Source organism: Triticum aestivum, chromosome 6D, assembly GCF_018294505.1.
Source record: "Triticum aestivum cultivar Chinese Spring chromosome 6D, IWGSC CS RefSeq v2.1, whole genome shotgun sequence".
Lineage (NCBI taxonomy): Eukaryota > Viridiplantae > Streptophyta > Magnoliopsida > Poales > Poaceae > Triticum > Triticum aestivum.
In genome coordinates, this window is record NC_057811.1 from 354,292,347 (window position 1) to 354,316,037 (window position 23,691).

General features: G+C 45.2%; 2 protein-coding genes across 3 annotated transcripts; one reads left to right on the forward strand and one right to left on the reverse strand.

Moving 5' to 3' along the window:
* The first annotated feature begins 11,127 nt into the window (after window positions 1–11,127).
* On the forward strand, window positions 11,128–14,540 carry LOC123141634 (myb family transcription factor MOF1-like). Its single transcript, XM_044560726.1, has 6 exons — window positions 11,128–11,454; window positions 11,563–11,639; window positions 11,824–11,899; window positions 12,188–12,275; window positions 12,398–12,629; window positions 13,952–14,540. The coding sequence occupies exons 1-6, from the start codon at window positions 11,307–11,309 to the stop codon at window positions 14,282–14,284; spliced, it is 954 nt and encodes a 317-aa protein (XP_044416661.1). The 5' UTR covers window positions 11,128–11,306; the 3' UTR covers window positions 14,285–14,540.
* A 2,413-nt stretch (window positions 14,541–16,953) lies between these two features.
* Window positions 16,954–22,078, reverse strand: LOC123145072 (uncharacterized). 2 transcript variants are annotated; one of them, XM_044564382.1, is made up of 7 exons: window positions 21,766–22,078; window positions 21,017–21,063; window positions 20,634–20,790; window positions 20,315–20,510; window positions 18,824–18,950; window positions 17,829–18,005; window positions 16,954–17,383 (listed from the first exon to the last, which is right to left on the reverse strand). In XM_044564382.1, the coding sequence occupies exons 1-7, from the start codon at window positions 21,974–21,976 to the stop codon at window positions 17,231–17,233; spliced, it is 1,068 nt and encodes a 355-aa protein (XP_044420317.1). In that variant the 5' UTR covers window positions 21,977–22,078; the 3' UTR covers window positions 16,954–17,230. The 2 variants fall into 2 exon arrangements, with proteins under 2 accessions (XP_044420317.1, XP_044420318.1); XM_044564383.1 differs by having other exon boundaries at window positions 20,634–20,735; window positions 21,766–21,974.
* Window positions 22,079–23,691: the final 1,613 nt, after the last annotated feature.

The window sequence follows — 23,691 nt, forward strand, 5'->3', positions numbered from 1 at the left end:
CCAGCGAGAAAACTTGGGGGTGTGTTTTGAAGGTTGTCAAGGGTGCCGGCTACTGGCTTTGTTGCTGACGAGACGAGAGACATGTGGGTTGATCTTTCTGTAGGCTGGTCTATGTATGCCCGGCACAATGCTTCGGTGCCTTAAGGCACCGAAGCTGCGTCCGTATGCCTACCGCTGGTTTTGTTGGCAATGTGAACGACGGTCACGGTGACAATTTTTTTTAAAACAATTCTATGCGGCCGGACGAGATGCATCTGCGCGTTGGGCGCACGGCAAGCACATCCCGAAAAATGGCCGGACACCGGAGGGGGGAATCCGAGGAGCTTCAACCAGATGGAGGACTTTTTCGGGAGTGCTTGGGTGATTGTGGCCTTGCGGACTTGGGTTTCACGGGGTACCCATTTACGTGGGACAACAAGCAAGATCAAGGGGCTAACATCCAGGTTTGACTTGACAGAGCTACATGCAATGATGAGTTCATGAACTTATTTCCTGAGACGGTAGTGGAGCATATTCTCACCGAAGAGTTGGACCATGCGGCGCTGATCATTAGGGCCGCGGCATCACTGGATGCGGGCAGGATGAAGAAGCCAGGGGGTTTTAGATATGAGGAGGCTTGGACAAGACATGAGGATTATGAACAAATGTTTGCACGAGTGTGGGAGCAAACCAATCAGCAGCATGGGTCGTCGGCATGCATGTGCACCAAGCTGAGCTCGCTTTCCAAGGCCATGCAAACGTAGAGTCGGGAGGTCTTTGGCTCCCTGCGACGGCAAATTTCCAAGCTAAAGGTGCAGCTCAAGGACGCTAAGGAAAGGTCGCTTCAGACCAGGTTTTTTCAGGAGGTGAAGGACATTGAAAGCCAGCTCCATGATCTTTATGAAAAGGAGGAAATTTATTACAAACAGCGATCACGTTTAGACTGGTTGCAATGGGGTGATCAAAATACCAAGTATTTCCAAAATCGGGCTTCTCATAGGAAGAGGAAAAATACGGTGAAGGCCCTATGCAGGGAGGATGGCACTCGGTGTACTTCTGATGACGAGATGCGTGCGCTTGCAGCGGGCTTTTATGCTTCGTTGTTCCAATTCGAAGGCTCGAATGCAGCGGAAAGAGTTTTGCAACACATTGATATGTTAGTCTCAGAGGAGATGAACGAAAAACTCACAGCCATGATCTCGGATATGGAGATAGAGACAGCTCTTTTCCAGATGGGCCCTACTAAGGCCCCGGGACCGGATGGTTTCCCGGCCTTGTTCTACCAACGACACTGGTCGGTGGTGAAGGAGGATGTGTGCAAGGCGGTGAAGGACTTCTTATATGGAGCTGAGACACATGAAGGCTTTAATGATACGATTATCGTGATGATACCTAAAGTCAACTCACCGAAGTTGATGTCCCAATTCAGACCGATAAGCCCATGTAATGTGCTCTACAAAATTGCTACAAAGGTACTTGCTAATAGACTGAAGGGAATCCTCCCGTTGTTGATCTCGGAGGAGCAAAGTGCTTTTGTGCCCGGAAGGCTCATCACGGATAATGTCTTGGTTGCATATGTGTGTATCCATGCAATCAGGAAGAGGAGTAGGAGGAAGCCACTATGTGCGGTCAAGCTGGATATGATGAAGGCATACGATAGAGTGGAATGGAATTTTCTAGAAAGGGTGATGGTGCGGTTTGGTTTTAATGCAGCATGGATTTGGATGATAATGAGATGTGTGACTTCAGCATGTTTTAGGGTGAAGCTCAATGGGGGGATCTCAGATTCATTCCTACCTTCGAGGGGTCTCCGCCAAGGTGATCCGTTGTCACCGTACCTTTTCTTGTTCTGCGTAGAAAGATTTTCAGCAATGCTAAAAAATGCACAAGGTGCGGGTGAGCTGCGAGGGGTTTCTTTTGGGAGCACTGGCCCCATGGTTACCCATCTTCTCTTCGCGGATGATTGCATTGTTTTTCTGGACGGATCCGAGAGTAATCTCCTCACGCTCAAGTCGATCTTGGGGGACTATGAGATGGCGTCAGGATAGAAAGTTAACATGCAAAAGTCGGCCATATTTTTTGGGAAGGGGAGCACGGAGGAGAGCAAAGAGCAGCTCAAGGCAGTTATCGGGATCAATTCGGAAGCACTGAGTGAGAAATATTTGGGTCTGCCTACCGCCGTGGGCAAGTCCAAAGAAGGTACTTTCAAATATGCTAGGGAGAGTGCTAAGGGAAAGGTCACGGGATGGAAGGGGCAAGGATTATCCAAGAAGGCTCGTGAGGTGCTGGTTAAATCGGGGCTCCAGTCTACCCCAACTTTCACCATGAGTTGCTTCCAACTCACCAAGAAATTGTGCGGGAACCTGACATCTATCTCTTCTAACTTTTGGTGGGGTGAAGCTAACGGTGAGAAAAAGGTACACTGGATCGCTTGGCAAAAAATGTGCGCGAGCAAACGCGAGGGTGGTATGGGTTTTCATGATATGGAGGTTTTTAATCAAGCGTTATTGGCAAAGCAAGCCTGGAGAATTATGCTTGTCCCCTCTTTGTTGTGTGCACGTGTCCTCAAGGCACGCTATTTTGTTATGGGACTATCCTCAATGCAACATGTCCGAGTGGTGCTTCTTACACCTTCAAAAGCATTTTGTTTGGCCGGGACTTATATGGAGAGTGGGGGACGGCTCGAGCATTTGCATCCACCATGATAGTTGGATACCACGCAAAGGTAGCCTTCGGCCGCTGGGCCAAGTATTTGTGCCAGGGATCACGCGAGTGAGCGATCTCCTCAATGTAGATGCTTTGGGGTGGGATCGGCCCAAGCTGGAGGCGATGTTCTCAGAGGGAGACGTTCATGATATTTTGCAAATTTGTGTTGGGGGCGCGGAGACAGAAGATACATTGGCTTGGAACTTTACAAAGAACGGTCATTTTTCGGTCAAGTCAGCGTACCATCTAGGTATGGAAAAGAAACAGGCGAGATCGGGACAGCCCGGCTCGTCCTCTTCGGTAGCAACACATCGAGGCTGGCTGGCGCTTTGGAGTACAAATGCACCAAGTAATGCACTCTTTCACGTATGGCGGCTGATTAGGAACGGCCTAGCGGTGGGTTCCGAGCTACTCCGGAGGAAAATCAGACCCGATGTTTTCTGTCTGGCGTGTGGGCGCGAAGAAACGGTGCATCACAGGTTTTGGGGCTGCTATCATTCAATGTGCTTCTGGAAAGAGTTGGGTTCGGTATTGGGTGCGAGGGTGGCGACCCCACCTCGTTTGTTCTGCACCCAGAGCTCGCTTGCATCGTGGCTGCTTCAGTGGATGTCCGAGGCATCCGATGATGACAAGGCTGCGATGGTCCAAGGCCTATACGCCCTTTCGCTGGCAAGGAATGACACAAGGGATGGAAAGCGCATTGAAGAGGCGGACTCGGTGGCGAGGCGGGTTGCATCTCTGATGGACGAATGGAAGAGGGTGTGTGGTCGGGAGGAAACCTCAACAAGAACAGCTCAACATGCGATATGGGAACCACCGGTGACGGGCTGGCTTAAAGCAAACGTCGACGGTGCTACATCTCGGTCGGGACAAGAAGGAGGTGTGGGTGTTGTTTTTAGAGATGAGATGGGCGCTTTCAGGGGTGCGGCATCTTTTTTCCTTCCTGGGATTTCGCAGGCAGAGACCACCGAGCTGATGGCATGCAGAAGAGCGGTGCAAATGGCGCTACAGCAAGACATTCCAAAACTGCATGTGGAGATTGGTTGTTTGGTGGTTGCTAGGATGCTGAATGAGAAAGAAAGAAACCTGTCGGCGGTTGGCATCGTGGTAGAAGAGATCAAGACGATGGCGACGAATTTGGGAGACTTCAAGGCTACCTAGCTCCGGAGGAGCGCGAATAAAGCGGCCCATGAGTTAGCTTATTTTGGTTTATGTAATGGTGTGTCGGTTTCGTGGGATTTAGCTCCCCCGGATTGTATTCTCAGTATTGTATCAGATGAACTACCTGATCTAGTCTAAATAAAGTGGGGAAGTAATTTTCAAAAAAAAACGGTCGGACATGTTCGCACACGAACACACCACCGTGTACCCTCGACGCCGGGGGTGATGCACTGCAGCTCACGTCGAAGGAGACCCGCCGAAAGCGCGGTACGCAAGACAATCCGGCGGGCGCTTTTGGAGACCCGAAATCCCACACGCCCGGGAGGGACCCCGTCAGGGCGCGCGGCGGCTATGGGCTGCCCTAGGTCGACCTGATCGCCCCTAGGGCCTCGAGGTTCGCCGCCCTGCAATGAACACGAACGAACCAAGAACGAGGAAGAAGAAGAACTAGGGTTAAGGAGAAAAGATAAAAGATAAAAGTGGTAGATGTGTTTGTTCGATTGTGTGTTGTTCAATCGGCCGTCACCCCTTAGATATATAAGAGGCGGCTGGACTTCCCGTGCAAGGAAAAGGCTTGGATTCACGTCCAAAACCCTAGTCAAATTCGGATTGGTTTTGTCCGAACTTTCCAAAACTGTTCGGTTTAAACTGGCTGCACTTTGCGGGTCTTTTTTGTGGTGGTAAACGATCTCGGATGGAAACGACCCAAAAGCAATCTTGACCGTTTTGACGAGACGAACAACTTTCATGTTGAACGTTTTTTGATCAGAGGTCATCTTGAGGGAGTTTTCGGCTGTTTTCCTAAGTCTGCGGCAGAAAAATCCAAAACCCGGACAAACATCCCCGGAGTGTCCGGCCATCCTCGGAGAAATCCAAAACCCGGATGATCATTCCCGGAGTGTCCGGCCATCCTGATGTAGCCACGCATTTTCGGCCGTAACTCTTGCATACGAACTCGGAGACATTTCTTATATCAAAATCGATCGTTTCGACGAGACGAAGACAATCCGTGTAGATAACTTTTCCATATGAGGCAGTCTTGGGGTGCAATCAGCCGAATAGTGTTCTGAATACAAAATCTCGGTATTTCGAACACAACTTTGGCCTTTGAGATGAGATCGGACGGCGATGGCCCAAACTTTAAAGATGTTCATATCAACAATACGGAACTCTTTCATGTAGACCACTTCTCCATTTGAGGCTATCTTAAATAAGTTCTTGACCGTGCCAAAATCTGGTGTCAACACATGCCCCCCTATTTTTCGGCAAAGCTTGTGTGCCGAAAAATAACTTGCACGAAGTTTGTTCCAAGCGCGATGTCAACACTCCATCAGCCATTTGTACATGCTTAGGACGATAGGTATATATCGGCCATTTAGATTAGCAACAAAGTGAAGCTAATTGAACATATGATGATTTGGTAATACCCTTTCATGATGTAAGAAATTACATTGCATCCATGGATTAAAATAAGCCCACTGAGGGTAACCAATCATACCTGGTAAAGAATTCCATGGCATATGCATCAATGACATAGTTGAAGAATATGGGTAATGTGTGGACCGAAGATGTTGAAACCTTCGGCTTGGTCCTTCATAGTTTTCACTCTTTTCCTTCTTCATCTTTGCCGCACTTCGTGTAATGAATGCTTTCACATAATTCTTATTTTGAGTACTTCCTTTAGGAACCCATGCCATGTTCCTTTCTTCAAGTTCTTGTGCACTAAGTTTTTGTAATTTCTTCTTTTGCCAATATGATAAGCCGAGTGAGCGCCCCGGCTGTGATTTTGTTTGAACTAATGACAATTCTTGTTTTACCTTGTGCACTTTCAACTTCTTTTCTTCAGATTTGGCACTTTGATTCTCGACAATTGATTGCTTCATCTCATTGCCTTTAGTAGCCAATGTTAACACTTTAATTGGCTCTTTATCCTTTAAGATCAAATCTGAATTGGCACTCTTGCGACCATCTTTTTTAACTCGATATACTTGTTTGATCACCTCTTCCTTATTTCTTGAGCTCCGGACCGATTCTTTCTTATTAAAACGGTCTTGAACATATGACAGCTCACTAAACATTGATCTTCTTGGAGCTGCATAACAATGGTGAGATGGTCTAAAATATGATGGAGAATGTGCCATTGTATCATACCTGTCCCATGATGAATATCGATCTACATGATCATAGGGAGGCATTCACCACATTGGCATTGGCGGCCCAAAATAAGGATATGAACACGTTGCATTAAAATTCTCTTCTTGCCAATACCGATCCTTGGATTTGCGCCTAGGGGGTGATCTTGATGCTTTTGCATCACTTGACCGATAAGCACCATTCTCTTCACTTTTCTTTTGATATTTATCTAATAACTGTGCAAAAGTGACCTTGAATTTCTTGTGCTTGTGCTTATTGTGGCCTTTATCTCCTTTTGTTTTGCTTGCATCAATCTTTGGATTGCTTTGTTGCCCCCCGGTCCTTGGCATCTTCATTGTATCTTCGATAGGACTCATGTCTTCAAGAATATTTTGTGCTCTTGAACAACTTCTTTACTTGAAAGCTTGATCCCATCACCTGTAGTTTTTGCCTTCTCATCTTTAAAGGAATCGTCCTGAAGCATCCAATTCAAAAACTTTTTTCCATTAGGACCAATCGGAATAGACTAGTCATCCCTTGGTGTTTCAACAAATTTTAATCGTCCTTTATCAATGGTCGATTTAACTATTTGACGAAACATGTTGCAATCCTCAAAATTATGCTTGGACGAATCATGCAACTTGCAATACATTCGTCCTTGGATTGATGGCTTCACATGGTGATCAAGAACTCTAATGTAATTATTTTTCAGCAACAAATCAAATATTTGATCACACATGCTTGAATTGAAGGTATACTTCTTGTTTTCTAGTCGATCTTGGTGTGCAAACGACTTTGGAGTTAAGCAAACGAATGGTTCAAATTTGGAATATTGTCATTCGGCTATGCATTGTGTTTTGCACCCTATCTCCGATGTATTTGGATAAGATATTATATTAGCATCAGATTTCTCAAAAGAATTTGACCTTGGCTTTAAATTTCTGAAACGAAAATAGTTAGAATACGCATGTCTCAATTGAGACCAAGTGCAAGCCAAGTATGAAACAAGCAAAGCTACACAATTAGATATGAAATTTTGATAAAGCAATGGGGAAAATTTTGGCTGCAATAATAGGTCACTATCGGTCGTTATAAATGGCACAATAGGTTGACCGATATGCTATATAACAGTTTTGTTGCTAACAAGTAAATTTCCCTTCTTCATTGGTTTTTCAAAATTACTTATGAGAATTTTTCTTATAGAAGCATCAACAATAAAGTTGCGACCAAATCGGAAGATAGGTAAATCACTTGCTAGACATACCTCTTCAAACACGTTGGGAGAGCATGATGGTTGTGTTACTTGAACGATATATTGTTCCTCTTTCGAATAGCTCCCCAACACCTTGTCGTCCTGTTTTTCTAGAAAAGATTCGGCATACGTAATATTTGATTCGGTCTTTTCAATAGCCGAATTAACTTTGTTATCCGAATCACCACCTTTTTTGACAATTCTATCCACACCCAATGCTTTCTAGTTTTGGCATAATCTAGCTTGGATTGCAGTAGAATTAATAGGCCTTCCCTCTTTTATTAATTCATGTAGAACAACATTGCATTCGTCCCAAAAAGACGTAAGGTTTTTCTTAATGACCCAATCTGGATAGAATTGCCCCTCGACACTTTTAGACTCTTTCGGTAACGAGATGTCACCGAAATTCTGTAATTGTGTTGGGGGGACATGATATGCCACAGTAGTAGGTGAAGGCATTTGTGCTCCTGTAGAAGTTTCACTTACTCGGCCATGACCATGAAGGTGCGGAGCCGAATTATGGACATCAACAGTTGCGTATGGTGCCAGAAAATTAGTAGCATGAGGTGTAGCATATGATGTTTGAGGGTAATTGGCCTAATAACTAGTAGTAGCATGGCCAATTCCCCTATCCACCGGCACGTTTGGATTAACATAGTGCAAGTTATTTGCCGATGAATAAAAAGTTGAAACACTTTGTTGCATCCTATTGGAAGTTCCTACATGGGGTGTCTCAACTTGATTAACAGAACTCATCATGTTGTTCATCGGCATATAGATTTGTGGGGTCGCCGATGCATGAGAGTTCGGATACATATGTTGCATGTTGCTAAAATTATATGAAGTTGAAGCATGAAGATTATTCTGAATCGGCTGTTGCGCATAATTAGATGCATAATTGATAAAATTAGGGCTAGCCGACACATTATGCTCATTAGACGATCTAGCAACAACATATGGATTATTTGCATCTACAAAGGGGAATTGGGTATTCATATTACCTTTGTAGATTGCAGCAACTTGATGACGATCTCTTCATAGCAAGAACGGGCTGGAGACCGTGCAAAGCTTCGTCCCCAGCGGAGTCGCCAAAAAGTGTGTTCGCACACGAACACGCCACCGTGTACCCTCGACGCCGGGGGTGATGCACCGCAGCTCACGTCGAAGGAGACCCGCCGGAAGCGCGGTACGCAAGACAATCCGGCGGGCGCTTTTGGAGACCCAAAACCCCACACGCCCGGGAGGGACCCCGTCAGGGCGCGCGGCGGCTATGGGTTGCCCTAGGTCGACCTGATCGCCCCTAGGGCCTCGAGGTTCGCCGCCCTGCAATGAACAAGAACGAACCAAGAATGAGGAAGAAGAAGAACTAGGGTTAAGGAGAAAAGATAAAAGATAAAAGTGGTAGATGTGTTTGTTCGATTGTGTGTTGTTCAATCGGCTGTCACCCTTAGATATATAAGAGGCGGCTGGACTTCCCGTGCAAGGAAAAGGCTTGGATTCACGTCCAAAACCCTAGTCAAATTCGGATTGGTTTTGTCCGAACTTTCTAAAACTGTTCGGTTTAAACTGGCTGCACCTTGCGGGTCTTTTTTGTGGTGGTAAACGATCTCGGATGGAAACGAGCCCAAAAGCAATCTTGACCGTTTCAGCGAGACGAACAACTTTCATGCTGAACGTTTTTTTGATCAGAGGTCATCTTGAGGGAGTTTTCGGCTGTTTTCCTAAGTCTGCGGCAGAAAAATCCAAAACCCGAACAAACATCCCCGGAGGTCCGGCCATCCTCGGAGAAATCCAAAACCCGGATGATCATTCCCGGAGTGTCCGGCCATCCTGATGTAGCCACGCATTTTCAGCTGTAACTTTTGCATACGAACTCCGATTGAGATGTTTCTTATATCAAAATCGATCTTTTCGACGAGACGAAGACAACCCGTGTAGATCACTTTTCCATACGAGACAGGCTTGGGGGTGTAATCAGCCGAATAGTGTTCTGAATACAAAATCTCGGTATTTCGAACACAAATTCGGCCTTTGAGATGAGATCGGACGGCGATGGCCCAAACTTTAAAGATGTTCATATCAACAATACGGAACTCTTTCATGTAAATCACTTCTCCATTTGAGACCATCTTAAATAAGTTCTTGACCGTGCCAAAATCTGATGTCAACGGGACACCGCCACATTGCACTACCAAGTTGGAGTCGGCCTAACCAGCCTGTAGCCTCGATGCTGTCCTACTCGCGCTCTACCGAACGAAAGAAATAGTACTCCGCCCTGGCCCGTGAGCTAGACGCCTCGACCTCTGTCTTCGCCCTCCATTTTTACGGTACTCGATACAACCTGGCCTTTGTACAGGTAGTAGTAACTCTCTGCAGTCTGCACCACGCGTTGCTTCTGCCGGTAGGCAAACCGTAGGTAGGCAGCGGAAGCCAGCACGGCTACGGCAGGTAGAAAAGAAAAGAGTGGGCTATGGCTTTGCAGCGGGTCTCGTTTTGCTCTGCGCCCCGATCGGCCTCCGCTTACCCATTCGAGCCCCCACTCTGTTTCCTCGCCATGTCTTGTTCATCCTGCTTCGAATCTCTCTAGCCGAGGCATGCATACTACGTGCGCTTTGTCCTCCTGCGCGCGCGTGTTGCGACCATCGACGAGCAAGCATACAGACAGAGGTGCACTCCATCAAGGGAATATCTCACAGCGCGCGCACACTGGCACACTGCTACAGTACATATATGGTGATGTGCAGTGCTACAGTACATATGTGACCTATGTAAGTAGACTAGCACGTAGTATCTCTGTTGGCATTGGACTTGGATGTGAAGCAGCATGCGATGCAAATCTTTCTAGGAGCTTGTAGAAACAGAAATGTAGTGTGCACATTTGTAAAAGAAGAAAACAAGCCTGTCACTCTGCAGCCAAAATAATAAAGGAGGAGCTGTCACCCGCCTGTACAGACCGTGGAGCAAACCGAAGCCACCGCTGTTTATTCTGCCGAGGTAGGATTCGCGATGAGCGTATCCGCAGAGAACTAAAGTTTGCAGTAAATGGGGATGATACTACCTCGGCTCCTTTTTACTCCGTGTATTAGAATTAGGTCTGAGTCAAACATCGCAAAATTTTATCAAATTTATATTAAAAAATATCAACATCTACAATACCAAATATATATACTACGAAACTACATTTCATAACGAATCCAACAATATTGTGTTTGCATTGTGAATGTGGATATTTTTTTCTAAAAGTTTGGTCAAAATAGAGATACTTTCACGGTTTCACCCAGTCATAAGTTATATGCAGACTAATTAAAGAGGACCGACGGGAGTACCACACACGGCACGGCTAGTAGGAGTTTGGACTTTGGCCTTCTTTTCTTCTGGTGATGAGTTGCAGCCGGCTTGTGGAGTTGTGGTACGTAGATATACAGTGAAACTCAATGGAGCCCTATCTTACGGCCTCTGGCAAGGTGATACGTACGTAGATGATTTCCAACTCAAAGATTCTTTTGTTCGCGAAAAAAAAGCGCTAAATGCGAAATTTTGAACCCACTGCATGGAAACGGATGGAACCGCAAAGTGCAGTCGATGCGCATGTCATTATGACTTGATCTGCACGAGACGACGACGACGACGACGGAGCGCTCCACAACGCGTCGCCATGCATGCACGCACGCACGTACGCATGCAGCGGCATATACTCCGACTGCACTACGTACGTACACGCAATGATGTCGAACCCACACAGCACAGTCGCAGCAACACACAGGCGCGCCGCGCCGTCCACGGACAAGACGTGCAGTACATTTCTTGTCCCCGCTCCGCCAGATTTCGACATCATCGGCGGCTACTCCTCCGCCTGAGCCTACCAGATTCTGTTTCTGCTACTTGATCGCATGCGCTGCTCGGCATCGATGATCTCGCTACTCTACCTCGCAATGCGCGCGGTAGGCCGATAGCTCTGCTCCCCTGGCCCGCCCTGCGATATATAACACGAGCCATCAAGGGCAAGCCAGCCAGCCAGCCAAACACCAACAGCAACTTCATCCATCCAGGATTCGAGCGAGCGAGCGAGCGGGAGATGGCGAGGAAGCAGGGGGCGGCATGGAGGAGGAGCGGCTTCGTGAGGCAATACACCAGGTCCAGCGTGCCGAGGATGAGGTGGACGGCCGAGCTCGAGAGCAGCTTCGTGGGAGCCGTCGAGCGCCTCGGCGGCCGGGACAGCGCCAGTACGTTCCCGGCTCACCTTCGATTCGTATCGATTGTTTTTTCAGCTCCCTTCCCCCGCTGTCGCTTTGCCCTGCCTTTCATGATCTTGGTGTGAGTTGAAACTGCAGAGGTGACTCCTAAGCGCATTCTCGAGCTCATGGACGTCCGAGGGCTCACCATATCCCACGTCAAGAGCCACCTTCAGGTCAGTTCAGTTTTCTCCCTTCGATGCTTCTGCCAGACTTCAGACCGTAGCAAGCTAGCTAGCTAGTCGATCTCTCGGATAATCGTGGCTTGATTGCCTCTGCCATATCTTCTATTCAAACTAATTAAGAATGTGCCGAGTGTGTATGCAATGTAACTCGGTTTTTTTTTTGTTGTTTACACAGATGTACAGATGCACACCGCATGACAATGGAAAGAAAGGTGACGTAGGTGCCAAAAATCCCTGTGCCTTTCTTCCTGGTATGTAGTACCGTTTCTTAGTGAAATCTTCTTGCAAACCTTCAGATTTTAGTAGTACTAGTACGCACTTTCTTTCTTGGGAACGGAGTAGTGAGTATTATAATAAGACTGAAATTTGTTGATGATGATTGGCTGTAATGTAAGACAGCCCTGCCTTGTGGTTTTGGGTTAGCTCGCTTTGTGGCCGTGGGGGGTTCTGATTCTGCCTGCACATGCACGTACGTACACATGGTGCTAAAGCAAAGCCAAACCGCTTTCTCCTTTCCTCCTTTTGCATGTTCCCGCCAGAGACGCAGCCACAACTCGGTCTCAAGAATCACCCGTTTGCCACCGACGAGCGAGGCTCCGAAGGACTCACATTCCCACCCATGAAAAGGTTTTTTACTCCAACTTTCCTACGCCCAAAACTACTCAACTTTCATGTAAAAAACAGACACTGATGACACATTTTCACGTCCATTTTTCTCCCTCTCTTTTCTTGGGTTCTCGGGTGAACAGGGCCAAGGCAGGGGCAGAGGTTGCAGCCTCATGCAAGAGCATGCAAGGGAACAGTGGTATGAGGATGATGATTCCTGGCAACCGGTGCTGCATTGATGATTACGTGCAACTGCAAGCAATGTCCATGGACAGGATGAGGAGGAGCGTAAACGAGGGCCTCCGACGGCACAGCGCTGCTGCTGCAAGCCTCCAGGAATTACGACCCTGGGTGCAAGGCCCAGAGGCCTCTAAGGTACGCCATGTAAAAGAAACGTTGCGCAAAAGCTTATCAAAAGAAGATATATCCCTCTTGTCTCAACTGCTTTGCCACCACGGGGTCTTTCCTTTCACATGCATGCATGCATCCCTCTCTAGTCTTGTATCAAGACTAGCTTATTTACACTCCTGCTGGCCCTGGCATGCATATGGTTGAGGCAACATTGATTGAACCCACATCGTTTCTGATGTTGTTCTTGGTAGAGTTCTACTAGCATACTATCCACTATACTCTAGATGTGCTCCCACCATCGTATCTTTGACCTATGTTTCTCAGTTTGCGCCATGCCATGCCAATGCCATGCCATGCACATCCCTCCTCCTCCTACTACCGTTTGTTTCCATGTCTCAAGTCTCAACATGGGGGAACCTCTAGTGATCTGACTGGCAGGGTCTGCTAGTGGCTTTAAATGGTGATGCAAGTCCCAGCTAGCTATCAATGGCTGTCGTATTTCAAGACTACAATGTGGCGTGGTGTGGTGTATGTAGACTGGTGATGGTACGTACTACTCCTAGACTAGACTGGTTGTAGTGCTGCATGCTAGTACTAGTATAGGACGCTGCCAGAAATGGCTCTCGAGAACCCTCCCTATCCTATCCTTGGCAGGAATAATAGCTTTGCCCCAGGCAGGCACCTGCCTCAGCTCGTCGACAATGATGTGCCAAAAGGAGCGGCTTTTGCAGCGCTCGCTCGGCTCCAACCCTCGCCGCAGTCGAAGCAGCAGTTTTCATCATGGCCATGGGATCCATCGATTTCGAAACTAAGAACACCTCTGATGCTGTGGCTATGCTAGCTCCGGTTGCACACAAAAGTTGACCAGCAGTAGTATCTAGCTCTATCTGATCTTTTTTCTTCGGATGCACGTCAATACTGTACCTTCCTGCCCTGCCATAACACCGGCTAGGACCAAGCTGATAGTACATGCAGTTCATCTCCTCACGTAGTATCACATCTCACCCACACGAGCTAGCTGCGTCCCAGAGAAAATTAATCAGGCACTAACGGCAGGAGGATCAATACTACTCCCTCCATTCACAAATACGTATAAGTTTTGAATATTTCAATATGGACTGCACTGAAATGAGTGAATGATAAACACACTAAAACATGTCTATATATATCCGATTTAGAAAATAAATTAGAACATCCTATATTTATGAACGGTGGAAGTACCTTTTTGCTATGCTTTTTTCAGTTAATAAATTGGACTTTTTTCAGCAAGTTGATAAATTTGCTATAGCAGTTTGATCTTTCTGTTTTTAATGTTCTAACATCTCCTGCATATATTGGTTTCACAGGATAGCAAACCGGGAGCAGTCCGTCGTCTGAACCATACGGCGAGACAGTTACCTTCCATGGAGAGATACGAGAGTGGGTGCTTCCTGTTCAGCAGTGCAACGAGCGGAGAGTGTGAGCCGGCGGCTTACTTGGGGGCCAACCAACGCTCGCCGTCCCCATGGTTCGCCATGGAGCAGAGAGCCGTGAAAGATGTCTCCTCCTGGCCCAGCCAGAGCAGCTGTGCGCTCTCGCCGTCTTCGAGGAGCTTCAGCGACTGCTCGGGGCCTCCGGACTGCAGTTTTGCTGGGCAGGGGATTAACCTGGAACTTTCTCTGTCGATACCTGGATTGTAGTTTAGAACGTTACGCATGCTAGCTGTTTTTGTAGACCGGTTTCAGCATTGGGTTATCATGTTTGTTTCAGCTGATCGCCTGGTGTTTTTTTTGTTGTTGTTGTTGTTGGTAGTCCTCCAAGCATGCCGCAAATGGGGCTAGTGATTAGTCGTTTTTTTCAGAAAAGGAGGGCACACCCCTGGACTCTGCTAGTGAATAGTCGCTTTAAGAGACGCCTTGAATATAAGGCAGTATGGCAAGGGATGTAACTATGTGAGTATTAACAGTCTTGGTAAACTCTAAAGGACCCTAGGACTGTTAATTTCCCTTTTGTATGTGGCAAGACCATCAGTAATGTGATGATCACAAATTGACATAAAACATAGTACATAACTGGATCAGTATTCGGAAGCACTTTGTCATTGTGATTATGGTTTATAACTATTGACACAATATCGTAAAATAAATAAATGGTCTTAGATAAACCTGGACAATCAAAATGTGTCTTGCATATCAAGACGGTGAAGTACTTGCGAAGAAAAGCGACATATTTGTCACCAGTATCCTTTGCATCTAACTAATTTTGTTCCGGTTTGATTGTGTTAGCGTCAAAGGAAATGTACTATCCGCTAAAGATGCATTTCATCAATAGCAACTTTCATACCCTAGCCACTAGAAGAAAAGGTTGCCCTCTTCCTCCTTTTTACGATCAGATTCCCTCACCTCCGCTCCGGTGGCCTATGTGGCGGCAGGAGGTGGATAAATCTCAGATCTCTTGCTAGGCACAGGACACGTTTTTGGAGATGAACAAAGCACGTGTTTCCAAATATGCTCGGCTCAATTGGTTGTATGCATTGGAGATGCAAGAACTGCCCTACAACATGGCATGGACAATACAAAGGATATGAGAAGGAGGCCAGCATCATTCTTGAAGTCGTGGCCGATCAAGAGAAATGGATTTGGAATTCATATTTTGGGATGCCTAGATCTTGCAATGACATCAATGTGTTTCAACGATCACCACTCTCTTCACGGTTAGGCGATGGGGAACCACCACCAGTGGAATTTCAAGCAAATGGCCACACGTACAACATGGGCTACTACCTAGGGGATGGGATATACTTGAAGTTGACTACTTTTGTGAAGCCAATTCAAAACCCCCAAAGTTAGAAAGAACTTCAATTCCATAATGCTCAAGCAGCTACGAAGAAAGATGTGGAGAGGGCATTTGAGATTTTACAAGGCCAGATTGCTACTCATGCGAGGATCGGCTAGGTTTTAGGATCAAGGATCCTTTGGTACATCATGGCAGCCGTTGTGATCATGCACACCATGATCATTGAGCATGAGCATGGACAAGATTTGGGTTACTCCTATGAATTGATGAGAAAGCTGGTGCAGTCACGTAGAAGGGAATGTTGCATCCGAAACTTTCCTGAGGTTTACCATGGCTTTCGAGATTCAGATAGTCACGAAGATCTTCAAAGAGATCTCGTCGAGGAGTGATGGACATGGAATGGGCGACAAGACCACTAGTTTATCTGTAGTTTCATTTCATGTATGATGCACCATGTGTTATGTTTGATGAACAAATTGTCTTGAATTTGATGTTGTGAATTGATGAGCTATGTAGTAAGTACTATTTGCGTTCCATTTGTTTGGATTCATCCGAGATGAGTTTGATATTATATGAGTTGAGCGTATTTTCATAGTTGAAGAAGGCCAAATGTTTGGATGTCAATTTTACATCGTCGGAAAATCTTCTGGTGCCCTAAAATCTTCTCTCCTATTTCAGGGCATCAACTTTTACATCATGTGTTGGACATGCTCTAACACCAAAGGAAAGGAGGTATCTGATCACATCATGTTAACTCACATGGTGCACAGTACATGTGCAGGCATACGCCTCAGCATGCAGCAGATCAAACAGTAGAGATGCCGCTTAAATTAAGGTTGGTATTCACCAGCAGCAAACGCAACGTACTCATGACCGCCATGGCCAAGCCATAGTGTTACCGTGTCCCTTCCTTGCTCTCTCTCTTTCTCTCTTTCTCTCTTGTCTCTCTGCTGGAAGAACAGAAACAGAATGATGAAAACATCAGTCACCTCGTGTGCGTGCGCGTGTTGTCTGTTTCAAGCTGGCGTTGGTCACAAAAAACGCACGAGAGCCTTCACTTCACACCTGTCACCCTGATTTGCTGGCTAAAAGATTGACAGATCAAATCCCTGACTTCCCCAGAGAGCCTTTGACGCTCTCAGGGGAAGTCAGAGGGAGTAGTTAGAATATATGGGACAGAGGGAGTAGTTAGAATTAATATACTAGTCAGTTTATGTGTTTGCCTTTGACGCTGCCGATGGCATCATCTTTTGTCAAAATCAGAGCGTCTCATCCCAAGTAGTAGTACAAATTATTACCATCATGAGCACCCACAGTGGTAGATCCCAGAGGGAAAACGTACGAGGACGAGGGATCTCCGTCTTTTCTTTTTAGAGGGAGGCAAAAAGATTTGCCTATCCACTAATTAAACAGAAGAGAGTTGCCCCAGTTAACTAATGAAAAACCAGACTAAAACCATCACAAGCCGCCAAGCGGCACACGCATGATACCCACACACACCTCAACCAAGAGGGCCTCGTCAAGATACACTCTCGCATCATCGTCATCACTTCTCCCCAATAGGCACGTATACTTTGGTAGTTCACTGAATTGCCCATAATAGTACTACTACATAAAGTCTGGAGAAACAGTATAACACAATCATATCCAGCAACAAGAACGGGACGAGCACTGCAGCTTACAAATTGACATACTCAGAGCCAGGCAAGACAGCTGCGATACCATTTCTTTGTTTGTGGGATGCTCAAGCTGCGGCATGGCTGACGAGCATGCCGAAGAAGATCGTTTCCTCCATATATTGCCGTTACAGCCTTACAGGTGCTCTGATTGGTTGCAGCCGAATTGGCGCATCACTTCTTCTTTGTTTTTGTATCAGACACCAAAGCCTTGACACAAAGACGAGGCTTAGCCGAGACGAGTTCAGCTGGGAGAACAGACACCCCGGCCACCGAAGATCCAACAGGCACCCCAGAAATGGGGAGCACCTCCACTAGTACTGCCACCTTGACATTAGAAACACATTGCTACTGTAAGCAGTGAGCAAGATTAATGAAGGAGGTCGTTACAAACAAACTTTCAACCTGGCATACTCTGTATATAATCTAGTCTTCAGCTTGACATAGTGCGTAAATTATCGTAAAGTCTAGTAGCCGTCCATATACGTAGATGTTTGATGAATAATATTAGCTCGCTAGTCAAACGGTAGTGAAACATGCTGTGAAATTAAAAATGTTGAAACTACTTTGTCAGGTGCCAATACCTGACCAGACCTATATCAATTGTTATCATGATAGAATGACAAGGCCTTACTTCTACTAGTCAGCATTCAACATTGCTGTTTTAACATTTCAGTCCTTACATTATGGTGCTTTGAGTTTCTAATGTTAGATAGCTGACCAGTAAATTTGCTAAACTGTAGAAATTACTGAAGGATTTATTCAAAGATACCTCAGGAGACTTGAGATCCACAATTGCGTCCTTAGCAACTGACTTGACAGCAGCAGCAACAACCTTGAAACATTGTTGCCTATCCATTAAACCTTGTTGAATTGAGCTGTTATTGTCATTCTTCTGCGTCTTATTCACCGTTTCATCAATGCCTCTCCTACTGTACCCAACTGCGAACTTTATCATAGGTTAAATGTATACTCAACTCAATAAGAACTAAGAAATATGGATAGTATCTTGTGGTCAACATATTTCCATGAGATATTATTGCTGGTAATGAAGTAACTTCATTCTTCAAAATAAATGCAAGATTTAGTCATCCCCTATGTTTTGTGGGTTACTTGTAACAGCGCCATCCACAACTGCCAGATGACGAAGTACTCAAGAAGTAGCAGAAGAAGTCTAGCAATGCCTTAGCTCACTATGTATCTTAGTTAGCAGCAGATTGGTATCTAATCCAGTACATACCCTAGTTAGCAGCAGATTTCCATCTAATCTAGTACAATGTCCTAGTTCCAAGAGGTCAATAGAAGTCTGGCATGTTTGTACTGGTTGATGATGACTCCTATATATAACAGGAATGGCAAGTTATTGAGTAACCTATCAACCCAGAAGATAGTCTTCCCTAACCTCCTCTCTTCGCCGACAACCGTTTATGAGGCTGAGAGCTCCCACGCCACGGCTTAGCCCTAAGATCACAGAGCTCTACCACAGTACCACCCAAGGATGTAATTGTTTTTTATGGCTAATAATTAAGGATGGCGAGCATGGGGAACAGAACAATTGTAAATTGCACACGTCATCATACCATAAAAGTAAATAAAATGCAGGGAACAATTTTAATCAGCATATCCAATCAGTATACAAGACCAGCAATACTAAATATATTTTAAAAAGGGCTAGATAATATACTGGAACAAACTATTCATTGAATTTAACTGAAGTTGCAATTTAATCTCACAGTAGAACAGTATAAGTAGTGCAATCTTATCCACCTTGATAGGCTCATCTTGATCTTCCTTATTCCTGAAGAAGTCCAGGAACAACTTTGACACAGTGGCATGTAGTTCTGTTTCTGATAGAACACAAGTTTCCTGAATAGGGAATATCCGATGACACCACCTGTCCATTCAGAGTAATGATTTAGAAAAAGGTGCAAGCTTAGATTTTCAGGACAAGATTACTGGGAGATATTATATCAGTTAAAGAAAAATAGTGAACTTCTCTACTGCAAGTCTGCAACTAGAGCTTAACTATATGAAACGACCTAGGAGCATTAGCTTCACTGTATGACATACGCACTACTACCTCCATTTCTTGAATAAAATAGTGGCAGAAAGGTTGTATTTATATAAAATATAATCTACGATTACATCTAGCAAAGAGAAGATGGTGCATTCTGCCTTTCTAATGCTCTGGTCCACACTACAGATCTGTTTATGTACGAAAGTACAAGCCAGCTCCCAGTTATATAATAAGATCCCAGCTCTCTCAGTTACGTAGTTTATCTTTCAAATTAGAAAGGTATCTTTTAGCTTGGGCTTGCCAATTAGAAATAAGATCTGTGATTGTTACCAAGATTGGATAGGTAGGCCTCTATATAAAGAGGGCCCCTTTTAAGGAATCAAGCAAGAATTACTTGCCTTCAGGGACAAGAGCATCTCCCTAACCCTAGTACACAATGTATTATTCAGCATATATACGAAAGAGGCAAGCAAGCGGGGATATGATACACAACCACTACACAGGATTGAGATAAAAAAATGATGAGGTATAAGATTGAATCAAGGTTGTCAATACTGTCAAGAAAATACTATAGAAGAAGTGTCATAAGCATTTTTCCATCATACTCTGGTCCACAGTGCATATCATTCAGCATATAGCCGGAAGAGGCAGGGAATGAGGGCATAGTACTCATTGTTAAGCTTCATGCACTAGCCAACGCAACCAAAAGTCCGAACTGATGGAAAGGGCTAGTGCAATCCACATATACTGTAACACCCCCTCTCACGTGTGACGGGGAAGACAAGTCAACACGTACAACCGGAAGGGAGCGACGGCGCGCGAAACTCACGTATGACTCAAGAGGCCTCTACGTGGACACAAAGGGGGGCTACCAGCAATTTTTAATAAATTGCGAAAGTCAGGATTTGAACTCAAGAATGAAATAAAACTGAATAAAACTGAATACATATACTGTAACACTCATAATAACAAAATAAGAATGAAAGCAATAATATTTGAGTATAAAACTGAATAAGGCTGTCAATACTGTAGAAGAAGTATCATAAGCTAGCATTTATTCGGTTCGTCAGTGAACAAAACGCAAAGCTTTCACATTTTCCAAAAAAAAAACATTTCTTCAGTTCAAGGGAATCTAAAAAAAGATGAGTAGGTGGAATCATTGATCCACTTGCTAAAATGACATCTTCATTCTAGCAGTATGACTAAATACATGGGTTCATTCAAAGAAGTTGAAAACTTACTGTGGAGATTTAAGCTTCCCAGATTTCAGTGAATGAAATACTTCGGTAAGCATCTGAACAACATGAACGCCACCAGTAGGGAAAGAGAAGAAAAGCAAACCACTCATTGATAGCTTAATCAATGAGAGATTCGAAGTCCTGTCAGGATTTCCACTTGTATCGGAGTGAAGTGAATTTGTTTTTACTTCAATGCTGCCTATTATGATGCAAGAAAATGCACAAAATCAGAAAAATACAGTTAAGTGAACCACCCACAATGATAATTGACACCTCTAGATCTAGCATGGCCAAAAAGTTATCAAGCACAATTTATACTAACCAGTAGATTCTGGCGCATCACCCTTCCCATTTGTTATTGTATCTTCTGAATGTTCAATTTCGGATGCCTCGGGAAATATTTTTCTTTTCTTTGTTGCCGCTTCTGTAACACATGGTTCCAACTTTTCAGAACTATGGCTGCTTGCGTCGCTAATATACTGTAAACAATGCTTTTATGTCAACATATTTCCATAAGGTGCAGAAATGTATGTCCTAGTTCACTGTAAGTTCACGGCATGAGAGATGTGCACCACATGGTGAATGGATGCCATACAAATAAAAGTGCAGCATCATGAAGATAACCAAATTTGAAGTAGCCGTACATTGCAGGCCTAGAACTATCAACTGCAGAAGAAAACTGGAAGTATAAGTAGCAAGATTAACCTCTCCAAGAATTGAAATGGCTTCCTTGGTTGCACTTTTCTCTCGTTCTGTAAAATGACAATCGCATCAAAATAATTGCAACAGTCGATAGAAACTAGGTGTACAAGTAAAACTTTGCCACAACTAAGATGCATTTAAAATATGTTCTTGGTCATAATAAGTTACTAAATGATACTGCAAGTCACATACAGTGAATCATATCATACATCATTGTCTTTTATTTTTTTGTCTTCTAATCTACCTTGAACTATATTCGGTTCTCTTATCATAAAACAGCTGCAGCTGATCCACCTACTAAATATTACTTTGCTAACATTTGAAATCCTGATTCACTTGACAGTAGCTTATGCAATAGTATACCCATTGCTGAAATCATGGAAAATACTAATTGCTCAATGTATGTCCAGTAGTGTCACGCTTTGTGTAATTCGCAATTTGGGTAGTGAAGTGGGGATACTAGTGCAATCTGAAGATGGCAGTGCAAAATATATAATTTTCCATTTAGTTCCAAGACATAACACTCATAACAGATGCTAGAAAATGGAAGTAACTTTGGGACCTCCAAATTCACAACTAAACGGTACTAGTACTTGGTGCGTCGTGATAAAGGAACTCGTATAAATCTAGGAACAGATAGTCAGATATATCGCACTGCTGAAGTTTCTAGTCCCCCTCCCCTAGGTATCCTTCAAAATGACCAAACGCGGCAGAATAACGCAAGAGAATCTAGCATGAAGGAGGGCGCGCACTGATGGGGCAGGTGATGAGGAAGCCGGAGTGCGAGCGCAGGAGGAGGGAGCCCGACGCGCGGTAGTCGTAGCGCGGGAGATTGATCACCGCAGCGTGCTGCTCCCATGGCTGCAGCTCCCGGCCGGCGGCGGCTTCGGCTACTGGCTCCGGCGGCTGCTCGCGGGAGGGTGCTGGGGTTTCTGTCTCGTGCTTGGACTCTGGCGCCGCCATGGGGGTTGGTCTGTTGAGCACAAACCTCGGAAGGGCAGTGGGAATTTGGGGCGCCGGAGCTCTCGATCGACTGGTCGCGTTTTGGATGCCCTACCAAAGAATACACGTACCGACTTCGAAGGCGTATCACCATTCTTTCCGTAAACAAAGTGTAGAGGCGACCCAATTGTTGGATGCTTAAGTAGGCGCTTATAAACAAATATATAATTAAAAAAAGGTATAACTCGCCCCACTGATGTGCATGCCCAGCCGCCTCTGTGGCCGTGGGATCCGATTTTGATCAGGCGACTCGGGAGCAACCTTAACCCATAGCCTAGGTTTGCGACTTGAACATTGTTGCAATCCTTCTCGACCGCAGCACGGGTCTATTACAAAATGACCAGGCATTAGGGAGGCCGACGGCAGCTTGATCTCGCAACGGCAACGACACTGATCTATATGGGGACGACCGCCGTAGATCCTGTGGTGACGACGACAACACAGCTCCTCGCCGCCAGCAACCTCCACGGCTCGGTTAGGTACTGATCTATAGACCCTGTCGATTTTTTGTAGAAATGTTTCTCAAATCGATGGGCTTAGATGGTAGGAACACTGGCATTTCCCTTGTCAAGAAATCAATAGAATTTTGTGAACATAGGCCTTATTTCGACTGGTCAAGAGGTTTCTTGGGACCGGAGCTACCACGGTGCTAAAAGTGTGACGATGAGGGTGTTGCGAGACTTCAGCGGTGGATGTTGTGACTGTTGGAAATATGAGCGATTTACCATATGATTTTATTAACAGAAGTACTAGATAAAGCATGACTATTATAGCAGAGAAACAAGTCATGCAATCTAACAGTGAGAAGGTAAATAACATCTGTAAATATGAACTGTAACCAAACATATCTAGAGCAGACAGTAGAGCAAGTTGCATATAAGAAGTAGAACTTAACATATGTAGGGCAGAAACTAGAACAAAGAACTGTGGCAGGACCTCTAACAAAAAAGAGCAAGGACACGTACGGGGCGGCAGCAGCAGCAGAAGCACTGGACTTGGGGTCGACACCCTCGCCAGGCATGTCGTCGAAGAGGTTGTTGACGTCGGAGAAGAAGTCGTCATTGGGAAAGTGTTCGTCGGTGTCCACAGCGTCCGTTATGAACAGGTCAGTAGTCACGCAGAGCGCTTCCCAAAAACCTTATCACCCTTCTCCCGTACAGGACTCAAAACGGTGGGGTTTCGGAGGCCTATTGTCCCGACTCGCGGTGCACGCCGCAAGCCGGGATGAGGAAGACAGCAGCAGCCCAGAGATTGGAACCGATGGCGAGAGGAAGAAGAAGTTCTGGTGCGTCTCTTTAAGAGGAGCGACCTCCCTTTTGTAGGTGCAAGAGAAGGAGGTGAAGGAAATATGCCCTAGAAGCAATAATAAAGTTATTATTTATTTCCTTATTTCATGATAAATGTTTATTATTCATGCTAGAATTGTATTAACCGTAAACTTAGTACATGTGTGAATACATAGACAAAACGAGTGTCCCTAGTATGCCTCTACTTGACTAGCTCGTTTATCAAAGATGGTTATGTTTCCTAACCATAGACATGTGTTGTCATTTGATGAAGGGGATCACATCATTAGGAGAATGATATGATGGACAAGACCCATTCTTTAGCTTAGCATTTGATCGTTTAGTATGTTGTTATTGCTTTCTTCATGACTTATACATGTTCCTATGACT

What these genes read in the sequence shown, in the direction of transcription:
- LOC123141634 (XM_044560726.1), top strand. Translation starts at nt 11,307, where the DNA reads ATGGCGAGGAAGCAGGGGGCGGCATGGAGGAGGAGCGGCTTCGTGAGG. An exon ending in CGGCGGCCGGGACAGCGCCA is followed by an intron (nt 11,455 to 11,562) that starts GTACGTTCCCGG and finishes TTGAAACTGCAG; the next exon opens with AGGTGACTCCTAAGCGCATT. An exon ending in TCCCTGTGCCTTTCTTCCTG is followed by an intron (nt 11,900 to 12,187) that starts GTATGTAGTACC and finishes TGTTCCCGCCAG; the next exon opens with AGACGCAGCCACAACTCGGT.
- LOC123145072 (XM_044564382.1), bottom strand. Translation starts at nt 21,976, where the DNA reads ATGGCGGCGCCAGAGTCCAAGCACGAGACAGAAACCCCAGCACCCTCC. An exon ending in CCTCATCACCTGCCCCATCA is followed by an intron (nt 21,064 to 21,765) that starts GTGCGCGCCCTC and finishes GTCATTTTACAG; the next exon opens with AACGAGAGAAAAGTGCAACC. An exon ending in TGATGCGCCAGAATCTACTG is followed by an intron (nt 20,511 to 20,633) that starts GTTAGTATAAAT and finishes GCATCATAATAG; the next exon opens with GCAGCATTGAAGTAAAAACA.